A 21,482-nucleotide genomic window follows, 5' to 3' on the forward strand; every position below is an offset into this window, starting at 1 on the left:
GTGTCTTCTTATATATATCTTAGGTGGGGCAATGCTAAAGTTAAATATATGTCAGAAAAAAATAACTAACCAAAATTGACTAGAAATGAGACGCAATTCATATGGCCTTTCGCCGCGGCGAGATGAAGCGCTGTTTGCCCGAAGAGATCGCATTTTTCAGGGTTCCCTCTAAAATGACACATGCAAAAAGAATACGGCAAATTTTAGGAGTGTGGAAACTTTGGAGGAAATCTGTGCTCATCTATTGTGTTAAACTTTGCGTGATAATTCACACCTGCTAAATCTTAAGTTATCGAAAAACTTCCTGTACCAATGTAGATTAAAAAAGATAACGTATAGGGCTATAAGCGAAACCATTTATTTAAATTTATTATATTTGGTATCATTTGCACTCATCTCATCATGTGTACATTTCGATGCTTCCATATCCCAGTATTCGAACAAGGTTCGTGTGTGTCGACAACGTGATTTTTGTGCATCAGCCTGATTGAACCTTAAACATTAATATTGAGAAGCTGGCTGGAGCAAAATAAGTAAATAAATGGATAAGTAGGTTCAAGTAAGTCCAAGCAGTTAGAACATCCTCACAACACCTCAAAACTTTGACAACAATAATAATATTTTCTTTATAGTTTTCCTTATTTCTTCGATAATTACTGTATTATTATAAATACCAAGGCTGTTTAGAAGTTCTAGTGATAATCGTAGAGTGAAGTACCACGCTAACCTATAAAAGCTTTTTCTCAGATTCATAGTGAACTTGAGGGTACCTTTGGCTCAAGTATCCAAAAATCTAATAAGGATAGAATGATTTCCACGAATTCCGAATTCAACCTACAGCATTCATGGATATGTCTGATGCTATTACGCCGTAAATAAAAAGGCTTTTTCTTTGTAAGTCCGGGTTAGTAAATTCGTCAGAGCCCCTGCTAGTGTTCTTCCGCAGGTTGCTGGGCTTGGGGTATAGCCGCTGAGTCCGACAGCTGGCCTAACTGAAACGAGTTATGGTGTCATCAAATGAATCATGTCGATTCGTACAAAGCCACTTAGTTTGATGTATCCTTGTTTTTTTTTTGCTCATTTATGACGCCGCTTTCTAGAAAATAGCAACCGAAATACAAAGCCTGTCACCGCAGGATGTGTCAGATGTTGTCAGACTATTTTATAGTAATCAAAGTGAAGGGGAGGACAAGAACGCCGGACAGTCATACTATCCGGACGTACCAACAGACTTGCTTGTGCCCAGATATGCGCGTTTATTGACGACCCCAACGCTCTTTTGAAGGGCACTTTGCTTTATTATAGAGCGTATCAAACGGAACAGGAAAAATAAGACGCTAGTAGACATCGTGCTTCCTGTTGACATGGCTTAAAATAGGAGGGCCTTGAGAGCTATGCTCTTTTTCATGCTCTTATTCCTAAAATATCAACGTTTAACACTAGAAGTATATCAAGTTGACAGCGGCTGCCTACGAGGATACCTGCCTAAAACTTCTAAATTTTAGACAAAATTCGGGTCATCTTCGACGCCAGATGGAAAAAAAGTATGCATTTTGGAGTGTTGAACCATAGGGAAATTCACTGTCTGAATTCATCATATTCACACATCTAGTTTCAAATCATTTTCTGCTCTTCACCGAGTAAGGTAGTATTGTCGATAGAACGACGAAACTTCTGAAGAAACAATAAAAGTTGGAAGACCCAGCGTTCAGTATGCTAGCTGCGTCTTTAAAAATTGGTTTTAAAAGTAACACTTATTGCTATTTAAGAATGCACGTATGTTGAAGCTGTTATTCTAATTATATTTTTGATCATATAACATATCTGACTGGGCCGGATGTGATCGCTAAAGGGTGGAGTACGGCAATAATGTTCTGGTCACCAATCGCTTGGTTCGATCGAATTGACACTTGATTAATTTAGTTCATGTGTGACCTAGCGATTTCCGTAAACAACGTCTTTCATTGCTTCCAGCAGCTGGCCGTTACATATATGATAAGGCATTTTTGTCAGTGTGACATTTTTGTGTGGTTTTCGTTATCAAGAAACGAATGTTCAAGCTCATCTGAGATGGGGGCATAGGAAAGCGTCAGGAACCTCAACAACACATGAATATTATGAGATAACAGGGCCACTAAAGAGCCTAAGTGCATATAGTCTCAAGCAGAAAAGTAAATGCTCAAGTCGCACCTCGGCTGCGTACACGGAAAGTACTTTATTATTAAACAAAAATGACATTGTATGCTCCAAATGTTGGAGTCCATGAAATTTTGCGTTGTTTTTGGGCACACGATCAATTGAGGTCGGGTTATTTTTATTTGGAGTCAAAACGTGTTTTGTAGGTATGAAATACGCTATAAATCAATGATTAGAGGTCGCGGCAGCTTTTTATCATTTTCAGTCACCATCACAAGTGATGAGATTAAGTGCGAGCGGACGCTCCGGAGCTCTTAGGTATACTTCACGGTACCTTTCGGGTGAATTTTTGCGATTACCAAATACCACTGAGATGAAAGGAGGCATTCACTCAAAGTCTCTTGCATGTCTAAGCCTTCTTTTATGAATTCGTGGATCTGTACGACTTTCGGAACGCCGGATGCTGTTGCGTACCACGCGCACCACAATTCCCTTACGGCATCACCTTCAAAAATTGTGCTTTACACACAGCCTTTTTCTCTCGCTCGCCCCCTTTTGTATGGCTATCCAATACAGATAACTTTACTAATCGAACATGATCAAACCACATATACTCCCAAAATAAGTTTAAATCTTGTAAGTGAGACAATACTAATTGTTTTGTACAGGTGGCCAGCAATTCCAATACGAGTTGTGAAAAATGTACTATAGCAAGTGTCGACTGAAACAAATCCTGCAGAATTAGCAATAATGATACCTATCTTTTTGACTTACCCTCTTCCAACAAGTAGTCTCAAGGCATCTAGATTACCGTGGTATGCCGCTAACAGCGTTGGCGTGAGACCGTCGTCATCAGGAGTATTACAGTCTTTCCGTGTAGTCTCCCGTAGGATATCCAGATAGTTGTCCACTGCTGCCGCATGAAACTTATCCCCTCCATTAGCGGTAGTGGTCCCACAGGACAACGATAAGGCAGATGACGACGTCATTGATCTCGAAGAAGGGTGATTTAATACTTCTTCCAAATTTCACAGATGTTATAAATAAACTGTTTCACTGAAAAGCAGGTAGTGTCGAAAGATAATAAGATCGAAGTATTAGAATGATAGTAGTCTTGTAACTTATTATATCATTACGTTGACGTCATCAAAAAATGCCAATATCGGCAAAAGTACATATAGAATCGATTTATTTTGTCTGGCTTTTAAAAGTATACTCTACTATATTCCTAAAACTTGTCTATTGAATGATTCTGTATTATTAGAGCCTTCGGAATGACGGCCAAGGTAAACTGATTTTGAAGCCAATTTAAATGTATCTTTCCACAAAAGTATAAAAGTGAATTTAAAAATATCTTTTAATTGTGTTCTTTTCCAGTGTTATGATTGTCTTAGAAGGCACGATGAGTGCTATTAAAATATGTTATTTACGCGTGCAATCCATGCCATCATATAAGATCTGACCCTCACATCACATATCAAAAAAATTGCTTCTTCTGATACCTGTCTTTTTGAGCAGTTCAAAAATAGGATAAACGGCGATACATTTAAGAGGAATAGTGCAACTGCATGCTATGGGTTTGTACAAACTTTTCCGGCACTCGCTGCTAAGCGGGGCAACCCAACTTCACATCTACGTAACTGAACGGCCAAAGTTTGACAGTAAGGCTCTGTTTGTTATTATGAAACAGGGGAAAAAAAACAGCAAATTTAACAATTCCTATTGTATAATTGATAAGGCAAAATATTCAAAGATTCCAACAGCAACCTTCATCACGTTTAATATGTAAATAGTTAGGTTGTTCATAGTTTGTAATCTTTAGACTGTCGGCAAGCAGTTTACTATATACACCACTCCGTAGGAGATGGCCAAAAAAAAGAGATGTTTTGAGATCTAGAATAATTATGGCAAGCGGAGAGCCAAGACACTACCTTTGTAGACTGCCGAGTGTACAAAGCTTAAGATAGATCAGTGACAATGATATGCTTTTGCAAAAGTTTCTGTTTTTCAAATAAGGTTAGGCTAGTCTCTATTCGCTTTGTTGTTTATCATCGGTATCAAACATTCTCAATTTTTACAATGCTAGTGTGTAGCCTTTCCAATCGCGCACATGAAAAATCGAAGGATAATACCGTTTTATACATATGTAACCCCTATTCATTAGCCCTTGTGGCCAAACGAATAGCGCATTTTCTAGCAACACTACTTAGCACTGCTTTCCAAACCGTGCCACATCAGATGATTCTAAAAGTGTTTAACAATAACTACTTATTGATACAGTAAGTTGTTTTATTAAAATTAGGACCCGATTTTCATCATATGATCGTCTCACGCACAACTCCTCTGCTAGAAATTGCCATGTTTAGGTAATATTCGATTGGATCAAAATTGTGTTTAAGACAATTCTGATGCTGCAAACAATACGTCGGAACCTGTTCCAGTAGTTGGCAGACAGACAGACAGATTTTAATGCGCATTCTATATGAAACAAACAATCTTCGCTTTTCATTTTATTTTCCGAATAGAAATACGAAAAGCACAACAGTGGACCAAAGCACCGCTAAAACATTTCAATGTAATTCCTAGATCAGTTCTCATGACATTAAAAGAAAATGGTAGAAAATACTATGGCAAAAACTCATGTTCTTATAGTATATATTTTTCACTTAGTAAATAACATTAAAACTATCTTATTAGGCAGACACGCTCATCTAAATGATGGGATCGGAGCCGACTGGCGGATCAGATATCACACCTATTACAATACGAATGAAGTAACAACAGTACAAAACAGCGCTGGCGGCAACTACCTCAGTCTTATGCGAGATAAATTCGCGTACGAAATGAATTCTTTGGATTGAGGTTGTTAGAGTTCGATGTTTTCAGTCATGCTAGTTGACATAGCTACAGTTGAGTATCGTGCGTAGAAATGCCCGCCCTCTTTCAATAATTCGCCTGAAGATATCGGCAGCAATACTGGAGATATTTTAATACAATCGACAATAGTTATACATAGAATGCGCTCAGCATTAGCCATAAATTGCGCTTTCTACAGCCAACGAATCGATTTTAAATAATTGATATCTCATCCAGTAGATTTCAGTAATATATGCTATGAACAACTTGAGTTTCATATCCTCCATAAAAACAACGGAGACAAAAGTGTTTCGAATAAATATTTGTACGTCTATAGAGAAAAATCAAACGCGATGCAATTGTTGTAAAGTTCGAAAGAGTATACTGTTGGCCTACTCAAGTTTTGTCTGGTTTACCTATTTATAGTCGCAATAAAGCGCACGCCATCTGTGGTCGTGTTTTTCGTCAGGGACACAAAGTTCGCTTGCTTACTCTTACTGAACAGCACCTCGTCGGCCACCTCATAATTTGGCGTGGCGAGGCTCTGGTCGGATGTCACCGGACGTGGCGATTCACTAGCGACACGCACTGATGAACTAAACCTACTGATAAGTCACCATCTATTGCAGTCAGCCACGACAGCGGCGCCAACAACGTCAACTCATCCTGCTGTCGTAGCAGAGGCTGAAGTAATGAGAAAAATCTGCGGTGTCGCTACTATTGTCAGTGTGATGGCGGCGGTGACGACGATGCGACGCAACGTAATCGTATTTGTTGTAGCCTACGATAGCACCAGCGATCCCTATCAGTGACCGGTTTCAGTAGACTCTGCGACGGCGGTACCGTAATATGACCTAAACCTGGCGGCGCTGTTGCCGAACATGTCATCCTATAAACGTCAGTCACTTCTGTTTCATCTTTGTTAATCAAGCAGCCTTCACTATGCATTTGGCTCTTTACTTTACCCGAAGAGCAGTACTGACTACCGTAGCTGCATCTTTTGCCTTGGCCGCCGTTGTGGTAGTTTTCTACACGAAAAAAAAAAAACACATAATGTAATGTAATGTATGAGAAAATAAGAAACGGCTAATCAAAGAAAAAAGATAACTTCAAATCGGTAAAACATCGACCGAAGATTCACGATGGTCGAACCGTGACAGCAGAGTTTCTGTCCGTCTATTTGTCCGGCCGACCCAAAAGGCAGCAACAACACCAACAATGCTCAGATGGTCTAAGACAAGGTTATTGATCGTGTGGCTCATAACGTAGCACAAAGAACAAAGCCGATTGAACGAGACGAGTCACCGTTTTTTGTCGTGTGAACAGCTATTCAATTCACCCACAAATTCCTCTTTCTCCTGTAACAGAGACTTCCAATAGAGTGAGAGAAATTTTCAAGGCGCATCGGCCGTCTGGGTACAATAACCGAGTTTGCTTTTCCACGAGAATATTATAGTGTGTTATACCAGAAATTAATGAAGCGACTTCGTATTGATTGGGATATAGTGCAACTTACTTCGTTTACCACCGCAATATGATAGAAAGTCTAATCGATCTGTAACATACTGTAGCCGCCAGTTACTTCCATTTAATATCTATCAGCCGACCCACCTTCACTACGCACTTAGTGCTCCATTTAACTAGGATCATGTTTTGCCAAGTCCTATTCGTAAAATGGCTCGGATCAGGATACGTTTCATTCCAATGAAAAAATTCGTTCCTCTTAGTGAATATAACCAATATGTTTGTTTGGTATGACGCTGTTCTGTCCACTGTAGAAAGACACTGATAATCAATACGCATATTACCATGTATAAAAGATATTGCCGTAGACTAGTACTGTACTAAAATTACGATAAACGTGATATCGTCTCACAGATAGAACATCCATGTGCTCTCCCTTCCAGCACCCGTGATCCGAAGGCCTTGCTTGACGCACAAGATATGAGGAAGGATTACCCTTACGCGTCCACCAGTATACGTTTATTTTCATTATCACCGAAACGATAGCTGATCTAAGACTGTGCGTGATTTTTACATAGAATCGTAAAGCTTGTCGCTGCCGCTGAAGTAGATTTGGTAATTAAAACTGATGATAGAGAATTATCATTTCAAAGGAAAAATAGGAAATATTTAACTTTAAATAAATATTAGCAATGATCATTGTGATTTCGATAAGAACAAAGACTTTTAAAAAACAAGTCAAATGGCACTTTCAAAGAGCTAAAAATGTGTCCGTGTGTGTATATTAAAGTATGTGTGTGAGCGTTCAAATTCTATACAATTTGTATTCCCTATGTAATAGGTCAAAATGTTTTATTATATAAATTACAATGCGCTCACTTTTTGGTCGCGAAAAAATTTATTCGATAAGCTATAGATAATAGAAAACGGTGGTACACTAAAATGGTGGTACACTAAACGCTTATTCTATCCACTGACCTAAACGTACTGTGTCAAAGCCTGTCGATAGTTTCTCATTCAGCGGTCAAAGTTGCACGCAGTCTATATACTATCTTATCACACTTTTGCTCTAGAAAAATCACACGTTGGTAGTTATTGCATATGGCTTAAAAAATTTAACAAAAAACGCACGGCTTTGAAAAACTGACAAACCAAGGAAAACGTGGGCTGGCATGATGCGGCAACGATAATTCAAAAAAGCGAAGGCCTGGGATAACTTAGTTTTTATTGGATATACGTTGTTGAGAAACACCCTTGAATTGCAAAATAGCCTTAAAAGCAACCAAGTTTAGCAAAGTAGTGATCAAGAAGGCGATTAGTAAACCAAACGAATAGATGATCTTTGGATCCGAAAACAGGCAGCAGAAATAACCCTATCAACCCAATCAAAGAGATAGCCTACAGCTAAATCGAATGCGTAAATGCCTCTTTTGGTGATTAAATTTGGGACCTCATACAGCCATATGATGAAGCTATGGAAGCCTAAATGCCAACTTTTGTTATAGATCATTTTTCTTTTGCCTGCAAACTAATACACAGCATAGGTAGTATTTAAAAGAGCACAATATTTCGCTTTATATTATTATTACACATACTCAATTCTATCAATTTCTAGCAATAAGAAACGTAATATACTTCATGCCAAATCTAACAAGATGGCTTTTTATTCAATTTTTGTCACAGTGTGCCTCAGAGTGGACGGTGTGAGAAAACATCGTCTATTTGCTTTCTAACTATTGCCGTCCACTTTGGCGGAATGAGAGGTAAATTGAAAGCATTGGATACTGATACTTATCCTTCAGGAGCTGAAGGTGACTGAGATCGATCTTGAATAGGCATACGGTTGAACCAGCGGCTTTAGTTCAGAATTAGACAGTCGACGTATTCTGTGATATCCTACGGTTAGCACTGGCACATTTTCTGGAATACTATTTTCTATTCAGAGCATTGGGTAAGGTCTGAGGCCGACCGTGTTAAATTTGGTCAGATGCGCATATGAGTTTTTTAATACGGCTGATCGGTTTAGTTACTATTTAATTTCTGTGTCCACTCTGTGCCAAAGGTTGAAAGGTTGTGCTTCTTAGGGATCGTCTTGTACAGCATAGGATGCATAAGCACAAGGGCAAGATTACCCCTGCACCTAATATATAAAAAGTTTGCTTCTAAACAATAAATGATTCCAGCCTTCATGTGACACCGTGCCGTTGCGAAAAAGGTCACAACTTGATTCAAACGTTAGCAGATGTATCTTGAATTTCTTGAGTAATTTAGGGTTGTATGTGATCTTCTGTCCGTGCGCATATAATTTAAAATTGTAAGATATTAATTCAATTCACATAGATGTGTGAAGTACGCCAAACCACAAATAATTGTCATATTTCAGTTAGATATTCGGATTGTTCTTAAATGCAATGTGTCCTTCGGAAGCTACTATTGGCCAAAGAAGTTATCGCGAGCGTAGTTATACATGTGGAACACTCTAAAAATATCTGCCAACGAATGTGCATCTTAAAATCGTTCTCGCTTGTTTCGAATAAATAAGACAGGGCCAACCGAGTTGCCGAAGACGATTTTAATTACCCTGGAAACGGCTCTGCGAATTCACACGGGCGAATGTGCTTAGAAGTCGACAATACACGAAACCAACGCAAGCAAACGCCAAAAAGAATGTAATAGGTATTGCGACCAGCTCGTACCGCTATCACATATGATCACTGTCTACATAAATACGAATACCGACTACTATAAACTTCATGTTGTTCTCACCAATTACTGTCACAGCTAATTGGTTTATAGGTAGAAAGCGGCTGGCCCATTCACACGGTTTACGTAAATCAGGCGCAAATGCTCTAGCAACACACGACATCCGGTAGTCTTCGTATATTTTTGCAGAATGTTGTTTAGAATAGTAATGTTCGCCAGATCTGACATCTATAGAATATCTTTCTTTGGAAGTTTTGATTTTTCACTCTTTTATTTCTTGGAAAAAGGAAATTGTACGGTTCGGTTCGAACGATGAGTTCCGATCGTGAACTGTGCAACTCAATAGTACCTCGGGGTAGCCTAGTCTTATTAATTGGAATGTATTTTTGCAAGTAAATGTAAACAGTGTGATGCTGTTAACATTATAAAATCAATAATCCACATGTGACAATGGTGTATTTTCGTTGCCGAGATGGCAACTGTCTCGTACTAGTGGTAGTAGTCTGTAAACTGCAGAAATATGACATTGATTATATACGATTTTACGTTCTACGATCATAACTTAGTAACGCGCAAACGTAGGTAGATTCTTTAGTATCATACATAATCGACTACGGTAAACAACCATACTGAGTTCTCTGCAACAAATAATAGATATCGTGCAGTCTCTATTTGCGCGAAACTATTACTTCTCATTCTAATAGATGTACATTAACCTATACGGTAAGCTCCCAATAACAAACATGTGATGACGAAACAACAACAAGAATACAATGTATACCTCTGGCTATCAATACAGTTTGCTGTTTGTTTGTTTGTGTGTTGCTTGTACATGACTTTGAGCATCATTTAGTTGATGCACGAAGTCATTTCATACTATAAGCACTGTATCGGGGATATCTATTCTGCGGGAGTGAAGTATGGAGTGTGAAGGCACGCTCGCGGCCGCCCGGTTACCCGGTCACGCTCCTAAACACTAGGCCCTTCCTGCCCCAAACTCGCTACATGATGCATTTTTAATCGTGGTCACGAAGCAGGACCAACTGGTAACCAAACAGTGACTACAGCAGTACTAGTAATATACGTACATAAAAAAAATAAAAAGAATGTGTAGATTTTTGTCTATCGTGCTTGATCTGCTCTTTCACTTTCCTCATCTACGAATGTTCCGCTTTACGAGCTATTTATCCGATGAATATTTACAAACAGATTAGAATTATTTGACTAGGTCTTCGGCAGCAAAAGAACAGTGAAAGGCTTCGAACTTTCATTACTACCCACAAGTAGAGATAGCTAACTTTCCTAACCATATTCATGATAAATGACTAGCACGTACTATTTGCTGGAGTCAGTTTTGTAACAGCATCCTTAGTCTAAATTATCTTTTGTTTTCTTCTAAATTACCGTCTCCACGCATGGCGCCATAAAAAATTACAACACTCTTGACGACGTAATATCATAGCAGTAACTTTTATATATATATAGAAAATACGCTTTCTTATAGTACTGATTATTTTGTATTCAATGTTACTTTAGAGAAGGAGCTTTTTCAGAGTCTTTCGCACAACGGAGTCTGCTTCAGTTTACGTATTTGCTTCAGAAACAGACTAGATTTATTCAAACTCTGTTCCTGTTATTATATCATTCTGATGACACGGTCGGTTTGTAAAAAATGGTTTACTCTAGTCATTTCATTAGTTTTATTGGTGCCGCTACTGCTGTGCGCCTTTGCAAACGTTGCCGTCATGCCAACCCGCCATCACAGATGGAAGCAGAAGCCATTGATCGCCAAATCAGAGCGAGTTTTACACGAAGCCACTTCCGGTGCAGGAGTTGATGAAAACGCTTAGTCTCTAGCAGAACGTCGACGCCAATGGCCGCTCAGTTTGAGTGTTTCCTGCTACGTAAATTTGAAAGCGGCGATTTTAAGCCTGAGAGTCGAAAAACAGGAGTCATACTATAGAGGTAGCCTACCCATCCTTCTGACCTTTAACCTACAAAGTTGCTGGAAAGTACCCTCTTTAACACAATGTGACGGGGTCTGCAGTACTCTTCTAATAATAATAATAATAATAATATTCTTTTCTAACTTTTCCTTTCCTTTCCTCATAGCTCACACATATAGAGCTCTTTACATAGAGTATCTCAATAACTAAAACCTAATTAAGTAAGCAAAGATGAATTATACAACAAATACTGATACTCGAATAGGTACACCGTATATACGTTCTTAATATCTAATCTAAAAATCTAAACATTAATAAAATTCTCAGTCACAAAACTAAGTGGGATTCTTTTTAATTTCAAAATTAATTTCATTCATTTCAAAATTAGACCACCAAACACTTTGCATTAACCGTCTCGGTGTTTTGAGTTTTACGTCCGGCATCGCCGTCAAGCATTCTATTGACCGTCTGATTTGGGCAAAGTCAGGACAATGTGCTAAATCATTACAGAATATTCGTGAAAAGCTTCTGTTCATTAGGTAGACACAACATTGAAGCAATTAATTCAGATTTTTTTTTCGACATACCAATTTAAACTAAGCTACAATAGAATGGAATATACATACCTTCTCGGCACCGCTATAACACGAAATTTCTTTGGTGAACTTACCTATGAAACTTGATAGTTCCACTCGTGATCGGTTATGGTCAATAGAGGCTTTTACTCCGACTATTAAGTCGAATTGTCGACGATGACTTGTTCATCTTCGGAATATTGGTAGGTTACGATAATAAATGGATGTGTATCAATTATAAATTCTCTGTTCTAGAAGAGCGTTTAGCCTCAATCTAAACACGTATCTATCAAGTTAAAATCGAATTGGACTGTATCAAACATCTATATTTATCTTAATGGTATAAATATGCACAATGTTACTATAGTGATATTTGGGATGTTCCTCTCAAATGAAAGCATTCTTGTTATCACGCTACTGTCCAACAGTGGAGGGCTTACTAGCAAAGAGCCGCTTGCCGAAAAATTTCTGGTTAGCTTCGGAGGTGATCACGTAGACAATGACGATTCCTGTCTATACTTGCACTCGATATTCTATTGCATTAACGTTGCCCTAGATGTTTCCAAATGGGGCTCATTAATATTTTTTTTGTCTAATATGCAAAACTAGTTTTTGCAGCTAACCTTAAAAATGACCCATACAGATGGATAGTTGTAAAAAGCACTTCGTACTTTACTGCTATCTTTTAGAGATGAAAAATTAGGACAGCAAATTATTCCCAAAGGCACACCATTTTTTTTGCAATTCATCTTGGACACCCATCGATTTTACATTTAAATCAATCAGTATTCAATTAAGATTGTACTCGCCGACATTAATCACAAGCCTTTTCTCATACATGTCAAAAATTAACTACAGTGATTGCTTTTTATATATACGTTTACCGTAAATACCGTATGTTATAGATTTCTCGTTGAGGCTTTCTAACAATCCGACACTATCCGAAGACGAAACAGCGCTTTTGTTATTAAATGTGGCTAGATATCAATAGACAACAGTGAATCACTGTTGATTCCATTAGAATAATCATCTCACAGCATTACCCACAAGTAGAGTGTCTCCATAGAATTTTTTTACAATTCAATATTCACGGTAGTAGTAAGGCTATTTATTAATATAACGTGTTTTCGTTTTCCCTTCCAATTTCAATTGAAATAAAAGTAAACCGCTTATAGTAGGCAAGGTGACAACCATCCGCGCGGCAAAGCACCATCAATTCTAAACTTTTCGTAAGCCGCTGCTGTTTGTCAACAATCTATGAGTCCGACGGGATTGATCCCGGCAGAGCTAACCCATCAGCAGCAAACGTGACAGCAGATCGGTTGGTCATGGCGCCAATGGCCAAAAAGCTAAATGAAGTCGCTGACGTTCCAATATACAGAAATGAACGAATGAGTTTGGTTCGTCTCTGAATAAGTTTGGTTGGCGGGCCCTGTATAGCTACAAAGAGCATGGAGAGCTTCTCAAAGAACCGGTAGCTTTAGCTTAGCAGCTGCAACACTAGCAGCCTTTCAAAGTGAATTAAACTTCAACTGGCACTAGGCTAGGCAGCCGGTTGCCTCTAGTTGACTTCACAAGGGTTGGGCAATGAGAAGCCAAAGCAGTTGCAGGCCAGCACTGCTTCCAGCAGTCACCGGGTGTCGGCTTCTGTTGCTTGTGAGCGATAAGAGATAGCAGCCTGTATATTTAAAAAGATAAATGATATATAAACTATACTGTGTTTGTGTCATTGTGTGTAAGCAAAGACAGGGAAATAGAGATATAAAAAAATCAGCCCAATGAAAGGAACACTTGTGTCGGTATCACTATCGCTTGACATACGTAATTATCACCCGTGGAACGGGGTGAAATGATTGTCGGCGTAAAAAACAAGTATTTCGTGTGCCACTTTTCTTGTGAAACAATATTTGATTATAATGTGACATCGTAGCACGATTATCAAGCTTTCTTATCCTGTGAATCCGGAAATTACGATCAGTGCTTAACCCCAAAAGACCCTTCCCTCAGGCACTGCACAATAAACACACGTTTATAATTGGCATCAAACGGCTATCTTTTATTTGTTTTTTGATGGACTACGGTATTTAAACGTTTATTTATTTTTTTTTACTTCGGCTTGTTAGGTAATTTAAATCTAGCTAGCACGATAATCTGTCGCTATTTATGACTATGACCTATACATATATATATATATATATATATATATATATATATATATATGGCGAAGACAGTGAATATGCTAAAATTCGCCTAGGTTAAATCTGGTATCGTAAGGTGCCCTTATTTATCTGCCGCTCAAAGGAATCCAAATCCTAAGCCATTCAGGAGTTATGGATCTTTAAAGTAAGGAAACTTAAATTCTCCAAAAATGTAGATATCTGCTTTAGAGGTCATAATTAAGATTTCTTAAAGGATTTGTTCGAACTAATGGAACGTGGAAACAGTACTATGCGTTTCAATCCTGGCAAATCTTCAAAAAAAAGTCGAATATCTAGACAAGCTATCAGTAAGGAAACTTCAACAGTGTGCCAAGTATTACAAAATGTAAGAATCATTCATTCAATATCTGACCCTTTCTGAATATCGTTAACTATTGTTTACTGAGGTTATATTTTAAACCGTGTTTTTGAGCAAGTCGGTTATACTTGACGTTCCATAAGCATTGTAAAACGACCATTTTACTAACATTTTTTAGAGATTACCTCTATAGTGCAGTACTTGAAAGTTTCTGAATCTAGAAATAAAAGTTACTACTTTTGTAAAGCGCGAAGTCTTAATAATTCTACAAAAAATGATTTTATTACTTCTGAGATTAGCATTTTGCGGCAAATACATAAAAATATACAAATCCAAAATTATTATTGACTTTGCAGTGGTTACGAACAAATCACTTTATTATTATTATAAGTCACTACATTTGAACCCTTTAAAAATACGCAAGCATTGCGTAAATAATCTCTAAGACATGTCGGTTATCATTTCATATAATCCTGATGAGACGCAAACAATATCTCAATATATAACTATAGAAGCTAGATGTCACCCAAAGATGGTGATTAGGAGCATTTAAATAGATGTGTCATTGATTACTTCTGTCTAAAAAGTTGACAAAGATGCTTTTCGAATGGTCTGAATGATGAATTGCACTTTAACATAGTTCTTATGTGTCTGCTTTATGGGTATAAGCCGCTTGAAGCTTGAATCCCACCTCTGGGCATGACATAGATATCATGGCAACCCGTGCTTACTAGAAAGTTTCGCGACATACATGCACATATAATTTATTCGTGTAAGAATGTATAAGAGATCTTTTCGTAAAAAATCGGACAAAGGCACATCAGCTGTGAGTAAGGCGGCAGCTCGCTTCAGGCTCATTTCTGACCATATTATCTGGTTCATTCATAAAGATTAGTGTGCTAAACTAGTGTACTAATAGATTGTGTGTAAAGGTTAGGTAAGTGTTATGGCTGTTGTTTTGTAAAACGAATTAGTCGAAATCGCTTAATTTCCGAAAATGGTACAGCGCTCGTTGAACTTGCTAACATAGATTGCTAAACTATAATGCCGTTGGGTGAAAATGTATTAGTACAAATTTATTAAGGATTTCCATCCTGAAAAAGGAAATAGTCTCTAACGCTCTAATCGTTCCTTATGCCCAAAACGACGTTTATTTATTGTAGAGAAATGAACTACACTTAAATATCTCTATCTGCACACATATTTGCTTATGACTAACTATCTTTATTTTTATTTTATGCGCAGCATTATGCATCTTACGCATCAATGCACATTTCGCTAGAGACGCTATATATATATATATATATATATACTGTATAAATATCAAATCGTTTTATTTCACTGACAGATTTATGTGAACTTAATGATCATATGTCTCCTAGAATTTGGCGCCTACCTTTTCTGCATACTTTTTTTGTTTTATCCTATTGCGCTAAAAAAATGTCACCGAAATAATGAAGATCCTCGATGCAAGCAGAACTTAAATATATGGTGTTGATAAATTGCGCCATAGTCCGTCATGTGGATTGAGTAGCGGTCAGTAAATTATCATCAAGCTGAATGATATCCTATCGTTCGTTTAATGCGTCGAACGATTGAGACATTTTCCATTTAGAAAAACAACTATTGTACTAACGTATAATAATCACGACTGAGTTCCCTTTGTGTCTCGGAAAGATAATAGGGTTTAACAAAAGGATGAACAGCTATTACGATCTGGTAAGAATATAATTGTGGGGCATTTGTCGATGTACAAGGGGCCTAGAGCCACTAACTTGAACACGTTCTATTAATCCTAGAAAAACACACATTATGATTTTGTCATGACAAAACGTGACAGTATCGAGTGCAAAATTTTATGATGTAACATGTATTATTCCAGCTTTTCCCCTCCCTTCACACCGATAGCGCACGACTACCGCTCCATATCGTAGCAGTGCGTCTATCTTCTGTTTCGCTGCAATAGTTTCTTAAATTTCACAACTAATCTACATACTCCATCTATTACATTTCTCTGCAATATGATGACACGATACGTGATGTCTAACACGCACCAAATTGGATACTTTCATTCGAAATTTAACGAGCATTACTATTTAGCATATACGACACGGCATGTTTATAACGGCGTGGTATTTGCTGCACATTGGGACATGAATAGGGAATGTGACATAAAATAAGTATTGTAAAATGTATGGTCGTCGCTTTCCTCACGCCGTCTTGTCATCAAGATACGAGCATCGCAATAAGGGAGAATGAAAAAAACACTCTCTTTTGCACATCGACTTCCGACAACGGGAGTAACAAAATTTTAATCGTATCATTATCTACTATGTTTATTTGATTAGGCCTTGCTTGTCTGCCGGTCTCTCCAATGTATTCATGAGGTTCAATAACTGTACACGATACTATTAACTAAATAGGTTTTGGTAATGCGAGACTGTCGTATGTTCTAGGCAGCAAAAAAGCTACTTGTAAACCGCACTTGCTACAATTTTTCTCTATTCATAATCGTTGTGGTCACCTAGAGTACGCCGAAGTTATCGGATTTAAACTACTACTACATCCACAGCTATTCAGGAGGCGAAAGTTTAATCGGGTTTTAAAGCACACAACGTAGAACAAAGGTAATATAGTATAAATTAGATGTACTTCTACTTACTGTTTGCACATAGAAGCTAGCTGCTTAGAGGCTTTTCATTTGCATAAACATACCTTATCTCGTTATTAGTAATTTGTTTGGAATTGTGGACGATGAACTCTTTGGCGCCATCTATCGTTCTTTTTAAGATATAGAAGTAACTAAAAACATACGAATTCGAGTCTGTCGCATATGAGGCCGTGATTGGCGCGCGGCAATGAGGTCATGGTTTGACAGTCGAGTAACGTAATTGCACTACACGTTCGTGAGGCTTTTTAGAAATAGAAAATATCTAGAAACATTGACCGTTTCTGTCTTGGACAATATCTAGCAGTAATAGATATCTCTGATACCCATGGCGAGGATGGCTTGTGCATAAATTTATTTTACGTCTTTCATTGCCTATTTAGATATCGCTTATTCTTGTACGCGGCTTCGATTCGAAATAACGGCGTAATTTTTTTCCAGTGGACATATGGATACAAAACAATACTCTCTCGCTGTTATGCTGCACTATTATTTCGTTGTACGTGAAAGAAACTTAACTTATCGAGCGACGAGAATTCCTAATCATCACGATTTTATATCAAGACTCAGAAAGCTTTGATTCTAGGGGTTACTAAATTCAACATAATGACGTAGCGTTGCGTAACTGACAACTTATAGGAGGGTTGAAAAATCACGCCCGATATCGGTATTTCGGTAACTTTAACCTTAATCCCAGACATACAAAATCGTAACCAGGGAATTTCGGTAGTTAGAACTATCAGCTCATGTAACGAGATGTAGAAGATACTCAAACGCTGATGCACTTTGTTGAACTTCTCGTCTTCGAATGACCATTAATTTACGATACTCAATTTCTGCAAAATTGGTGCGTCCAGTTGGCAGTATGAAAGTGTCGATTTTAGTAGAAGGTTTGGTTCAAATGACGTCAAGGAAACCATAATTTATTGCTCCATCAGCCGACGATTGACATATACTGTATACTGTTATTTTACGATCGAAGCCAACTTATAAAATGGAAAGTGCGAAATGGTAGAGACGGTTATCAGGAACCATGGGACGCCCCAAAATGACTAGCCATACTGGACAAAGGCAATTATCTATATAACTTTAACATAGTTCAATATTAATTTTTGTCTAAATAAAAAGTTAACAATATTTAATTGGTAATTACTAAAATACGCGTAAGTATTGTGTATATGAGAAATGTATGATGTGTAAGAAAGCTTCTTGCGGGCTTTAAAAAATGTGAGCTTACCTCTCAAACTCTTGATGGGTTGTTACCGTTGGTAAGTCCAGCTTATTTTTTGTTACAGTTTTCTAAATCATAAGGAAAACAAAATCTATTTGTATCCAAGGTATCCACAGCACACTGTTTGTCATCAAATAGGTGAGCACAATTAGTCCACGCCTAACGTCACTTTTGTGGACTAATTTCGTCGTTGTGGAAGACGCTACAAGTTGCAAGATGTGTGTACTCTTTAGTGTTTGTTGATAGGGGTTTCTCTCCCTCACTTGATAAAAGTTTCTAACATGTGTTGCCGTAGGTCACTGTTCCTCATCCAAGAACCATCACCGCTTGTCCGTGCGGGTAATACGCCATGCACCCAAATGAACGAATAAATCTATTAGGCCACTAGATAAAATCTATTTGAACCTCTCTAGGATAAGTATGTTAAGTAGTAATTCTACTGTGAAGAGCTTCGTCGCAGGCGCGTTCATTCTTCGTGCACTCAGTTGTAGCTATCACTAACGAATTAGTGAAACATTGGCATCGTCATCAGAAGCAGAGCGTCACAACTGGAACGAATGAATGAGAGCAACAACGAACGAATGCGAAGATCCTTACGACTTTTCGTGTTTTAGGATTCCTACTAAGCAAGAACTTATCCCAAAGTGTGTCGATCATGGGGTGGCATTTTGCACAGTCCAACAGTCGCTCGTCATCGTTAGGAGAATACTTGTTGACGAACAACGGCACAAATCTACATAGGTTTCAGGGATAATGGTGGTAGCAGTTTAGGCAGTCTGTACCGAAAAGTGTAACTGCAAAAACTACAACAATACCGCTAGTTCTGCCATCGAGTTCACATAACAATAATAAACATATTCCGATCTTCCAATGGCCGGTCCCTTCTTGCTGCTTACTGCAGTTAGACGCATCTCATGCCCAGAGTTGCTCGCTCACTTTTTGATACGGACATTTACTGGACACTCTATCCTCAAGTCGAAAGAGGTATACTAACTATTACCAAAACTATCTTCGTGTACTCGTAAGATCGTAGCTCGCGCCGTCTTTGCTGTCCGCCATTGTTTAGCCCATTTGGTTTTGGACTGACACGTACTTGTTGATATCTTCGGTTGCTTAAGAAAAAGCATCCGATTATTCTAGATCCGCAAGAGCTCCAAAGGAGTCGCTGTCTTTCGTATTTGTTGATCTTAACTTGCCAACGCTATAAATATCAAGCAGTGGCCACCACGGCTTCGCTGCTGCTGTTCTTCTGCTCTAGCAAAGAAACACTACTTCTAGTAAGCACAATAGTTTCCTTGGCGATGCCCAGCCACTGCCATCTGGGACCAGCTGCAAACAGTGAACTAATCCTATTACGTTCTGCTGTGCTGTGGTCCTTCGCTTCGTGCTGTTAGAGCCTTCTCTTCGGAAAAATGTAGCATCACTTGCCTATTCCCTGCGCCTCCTTCGTCAACGAATTTTTCGGGGCAGCTGGATGGTCAGCTTAGCATCCCGATTTAGCATAACCATTACGACAAACGCCGCCGCTACCACAGCTACGAGAGCAGGAAGTAAACAGCGGAGTCTACGGCAAAGGAGCAAGCAGGAAAAGGAGTCGGGCGTTAAAGCACTTCTATTCTAGCGCCATTAAAGCGTTCATACACCGTCAGAAGTTGGAGCTAAGGTGCCCGCTATTAGCGCAGACAAAACTGCTAAAAGCTGGCTCAACTCCAGCTCAATTACGCGGTCGGTACGAGAACTCTAACACTGGCACAACAGATAGAACGATTCGAATCGGTACTCGCAGCGTAACATAAATGCTGCTCACAGTGCCACTGGTCGTGTAGTGAAGTTGGTTGTTCTTAACCGCCTATTTGAAGAGCTGGCAGCCAACTACTGACAAATTATTATGGCGTTAGTTCTATGTATTGAGTGTTTGCCATAGCAGCGGTCCGCAGCTCAGTGCTTCGGTTTCCTGTTGGATTCCAGTACGGCTGGTTCCGTCACTGTGTTTAGTAACTAGGAGGCGGTGACCAGTACATGGCCAACGGGATGCGCAACCAACAGAGACAGATCTGCCTCCGCAGATGGCTCAGGGTCCACCAGCAGAGGAATCTATGGGATGGTTGTCTCGTCTTCAACGGGCCACTGCGCATGCGCACTTAGCGCTGACTATTCACGGAGGTATAACTGGCTGCTGCTGCCTCTGGCGGTGTGCTTCGACGGGTGATCGTTATAACCAACGATATGCTCAGAGCGTAGCCATTCATTGGCAACTGGCTATAGTTCTGTATTTCTAAAACAAACACGATTTATTTAAACAAATTACAGCTCTAAGCTTATTTGCTAATAAATAAAATAATATGGTCTCAGAGCTCATACGGGTGGTTGACATAACGTACTGTTCACATCACACAAAGTGTAATCACGAATAACTTCACATCACGGATAATAATATCACAACTTATATCGTGGTCTCTTTAGTGACTAGGTCAACTTATTAATAACTTAGTGGCTTAAATATTTCTTGAAAAAAAAAAATACAATTGCTCACATTCTTAACCCAGCTGACAAGTGCAAAGAGCTTTATAGTTAATTTATAAGAACACTTACATATACGCTTACGCATACTGCCAACTAATAACGTTTGAAAAAATCAAATTTAGTTCTTCAACGAATATCGGAAGATTATGTTTTATAATAGTTGTTCATAGTTCCGTCGTATCGAATTTCTTATACGCTTCAAAACCGCTACAAAGTCCAATTTCAGTCAAGACCTACTTCAATCTTGCACGACAACCCAATTCAATTCAAGTGTACATTATTCCAAAAGGGTACAAAATATAGTATACACCATATAATATCACATTTATTGAGGGATTACAAATACGTCGATAAGCGCGGTATATGCCCCAAGAACAGCATGTGATTTTGCTGGCGCTAGTCCGAAATATTGTCAACTGCTGTTCGTGGTCTGTTTGTAGTTTCTATTTGCTATAAAAGTGCAAATTTTTGCGGCGACCAACATACACGTAACCCCGTTGGGGTTCTTTTGAGGTCAAGACCATGTATTTTAAAGAACAAATGATCAAGATAGAGTTCTTCACGGAGACTGAATTGACGAGCGAGCCCCAGGATTTCTCAATATTGAATTTATCCTGGGGCGGAAGGTAAGTACCCTGTTAAAAGTAGGCTTTGCTCTTCTCATGGTTTTATTGTTGATAATTAAGAACATGAACCTCGAAAATAACGCCCGTGATTAATTCCATGGAACACTAGAGAAATCTAGAGAAAAAAACAACACTAGCGTTATGTATAGATAAACTTCAGTCCTGAACCTTTGTAACGAACTGCGTAGTCGTAGATCGTCTCTTGGAAAAACCATGGCCTGCTACTGAATTATAGCT

General features: G+C 38.6%; 1 protein-coding gene across 2 annotated transcripts in view; it reads right to left on the reverse strand.

The window, feature by feature from the left end:
* Sans (SAM_USH1G_HARP domain-containing protein Sans) overlaps nucleotides 1-20,117 on the reverse strand; it is a 33,015-nt gene extending 12,898 nt beyond the window's left edge. The window contains exons 1-3 of one of the 2 annotated variants that reach the window (XM_022829963.2): nucleotides 18,103-20,117; nucleotides 2,911-3,192; nucleotides 71-168 (exon numbers count right to left, since the gene is read on the reverse strand). In XM_022829963.2, coding sequence (XP_022685698.1) covers nucleotides 71-168; nucleotides 2,911-3,125 — 313 coding nt within the window. In that variant the 5' untranslated portion in view covers nucleotides 3,126-3,192; nucleotides 18,103-20,117. The remainder of the gene's footprint in view (nucleotides 1-70; nucleotides 169-2,910; nucleotides 3,193-18,102) is intronic. The other variant, XM_086967515.1, reaches the window with a different exon arrangement.
* Nucleotides 20,118-21,482: the final 1,365 nt, after the last annotated feature.

Source organism: Varroa jacobsoni, unplaced genomic scaffold (assembly GCF_002532875.2).
Source record: "Varroa jacobsoni isolate VJ856 unplaced genomic scaffold, vjacob_1.0 scaffold_248, whole genome shotgun sequence".
Taxonomy (NCBI): domain Eukaryota; kingdom Metazoa; phylum Arthropoda; class Arachnida; order Mesostigmata; family Varroidae; genus Varroa; species Varroa jacobsoni.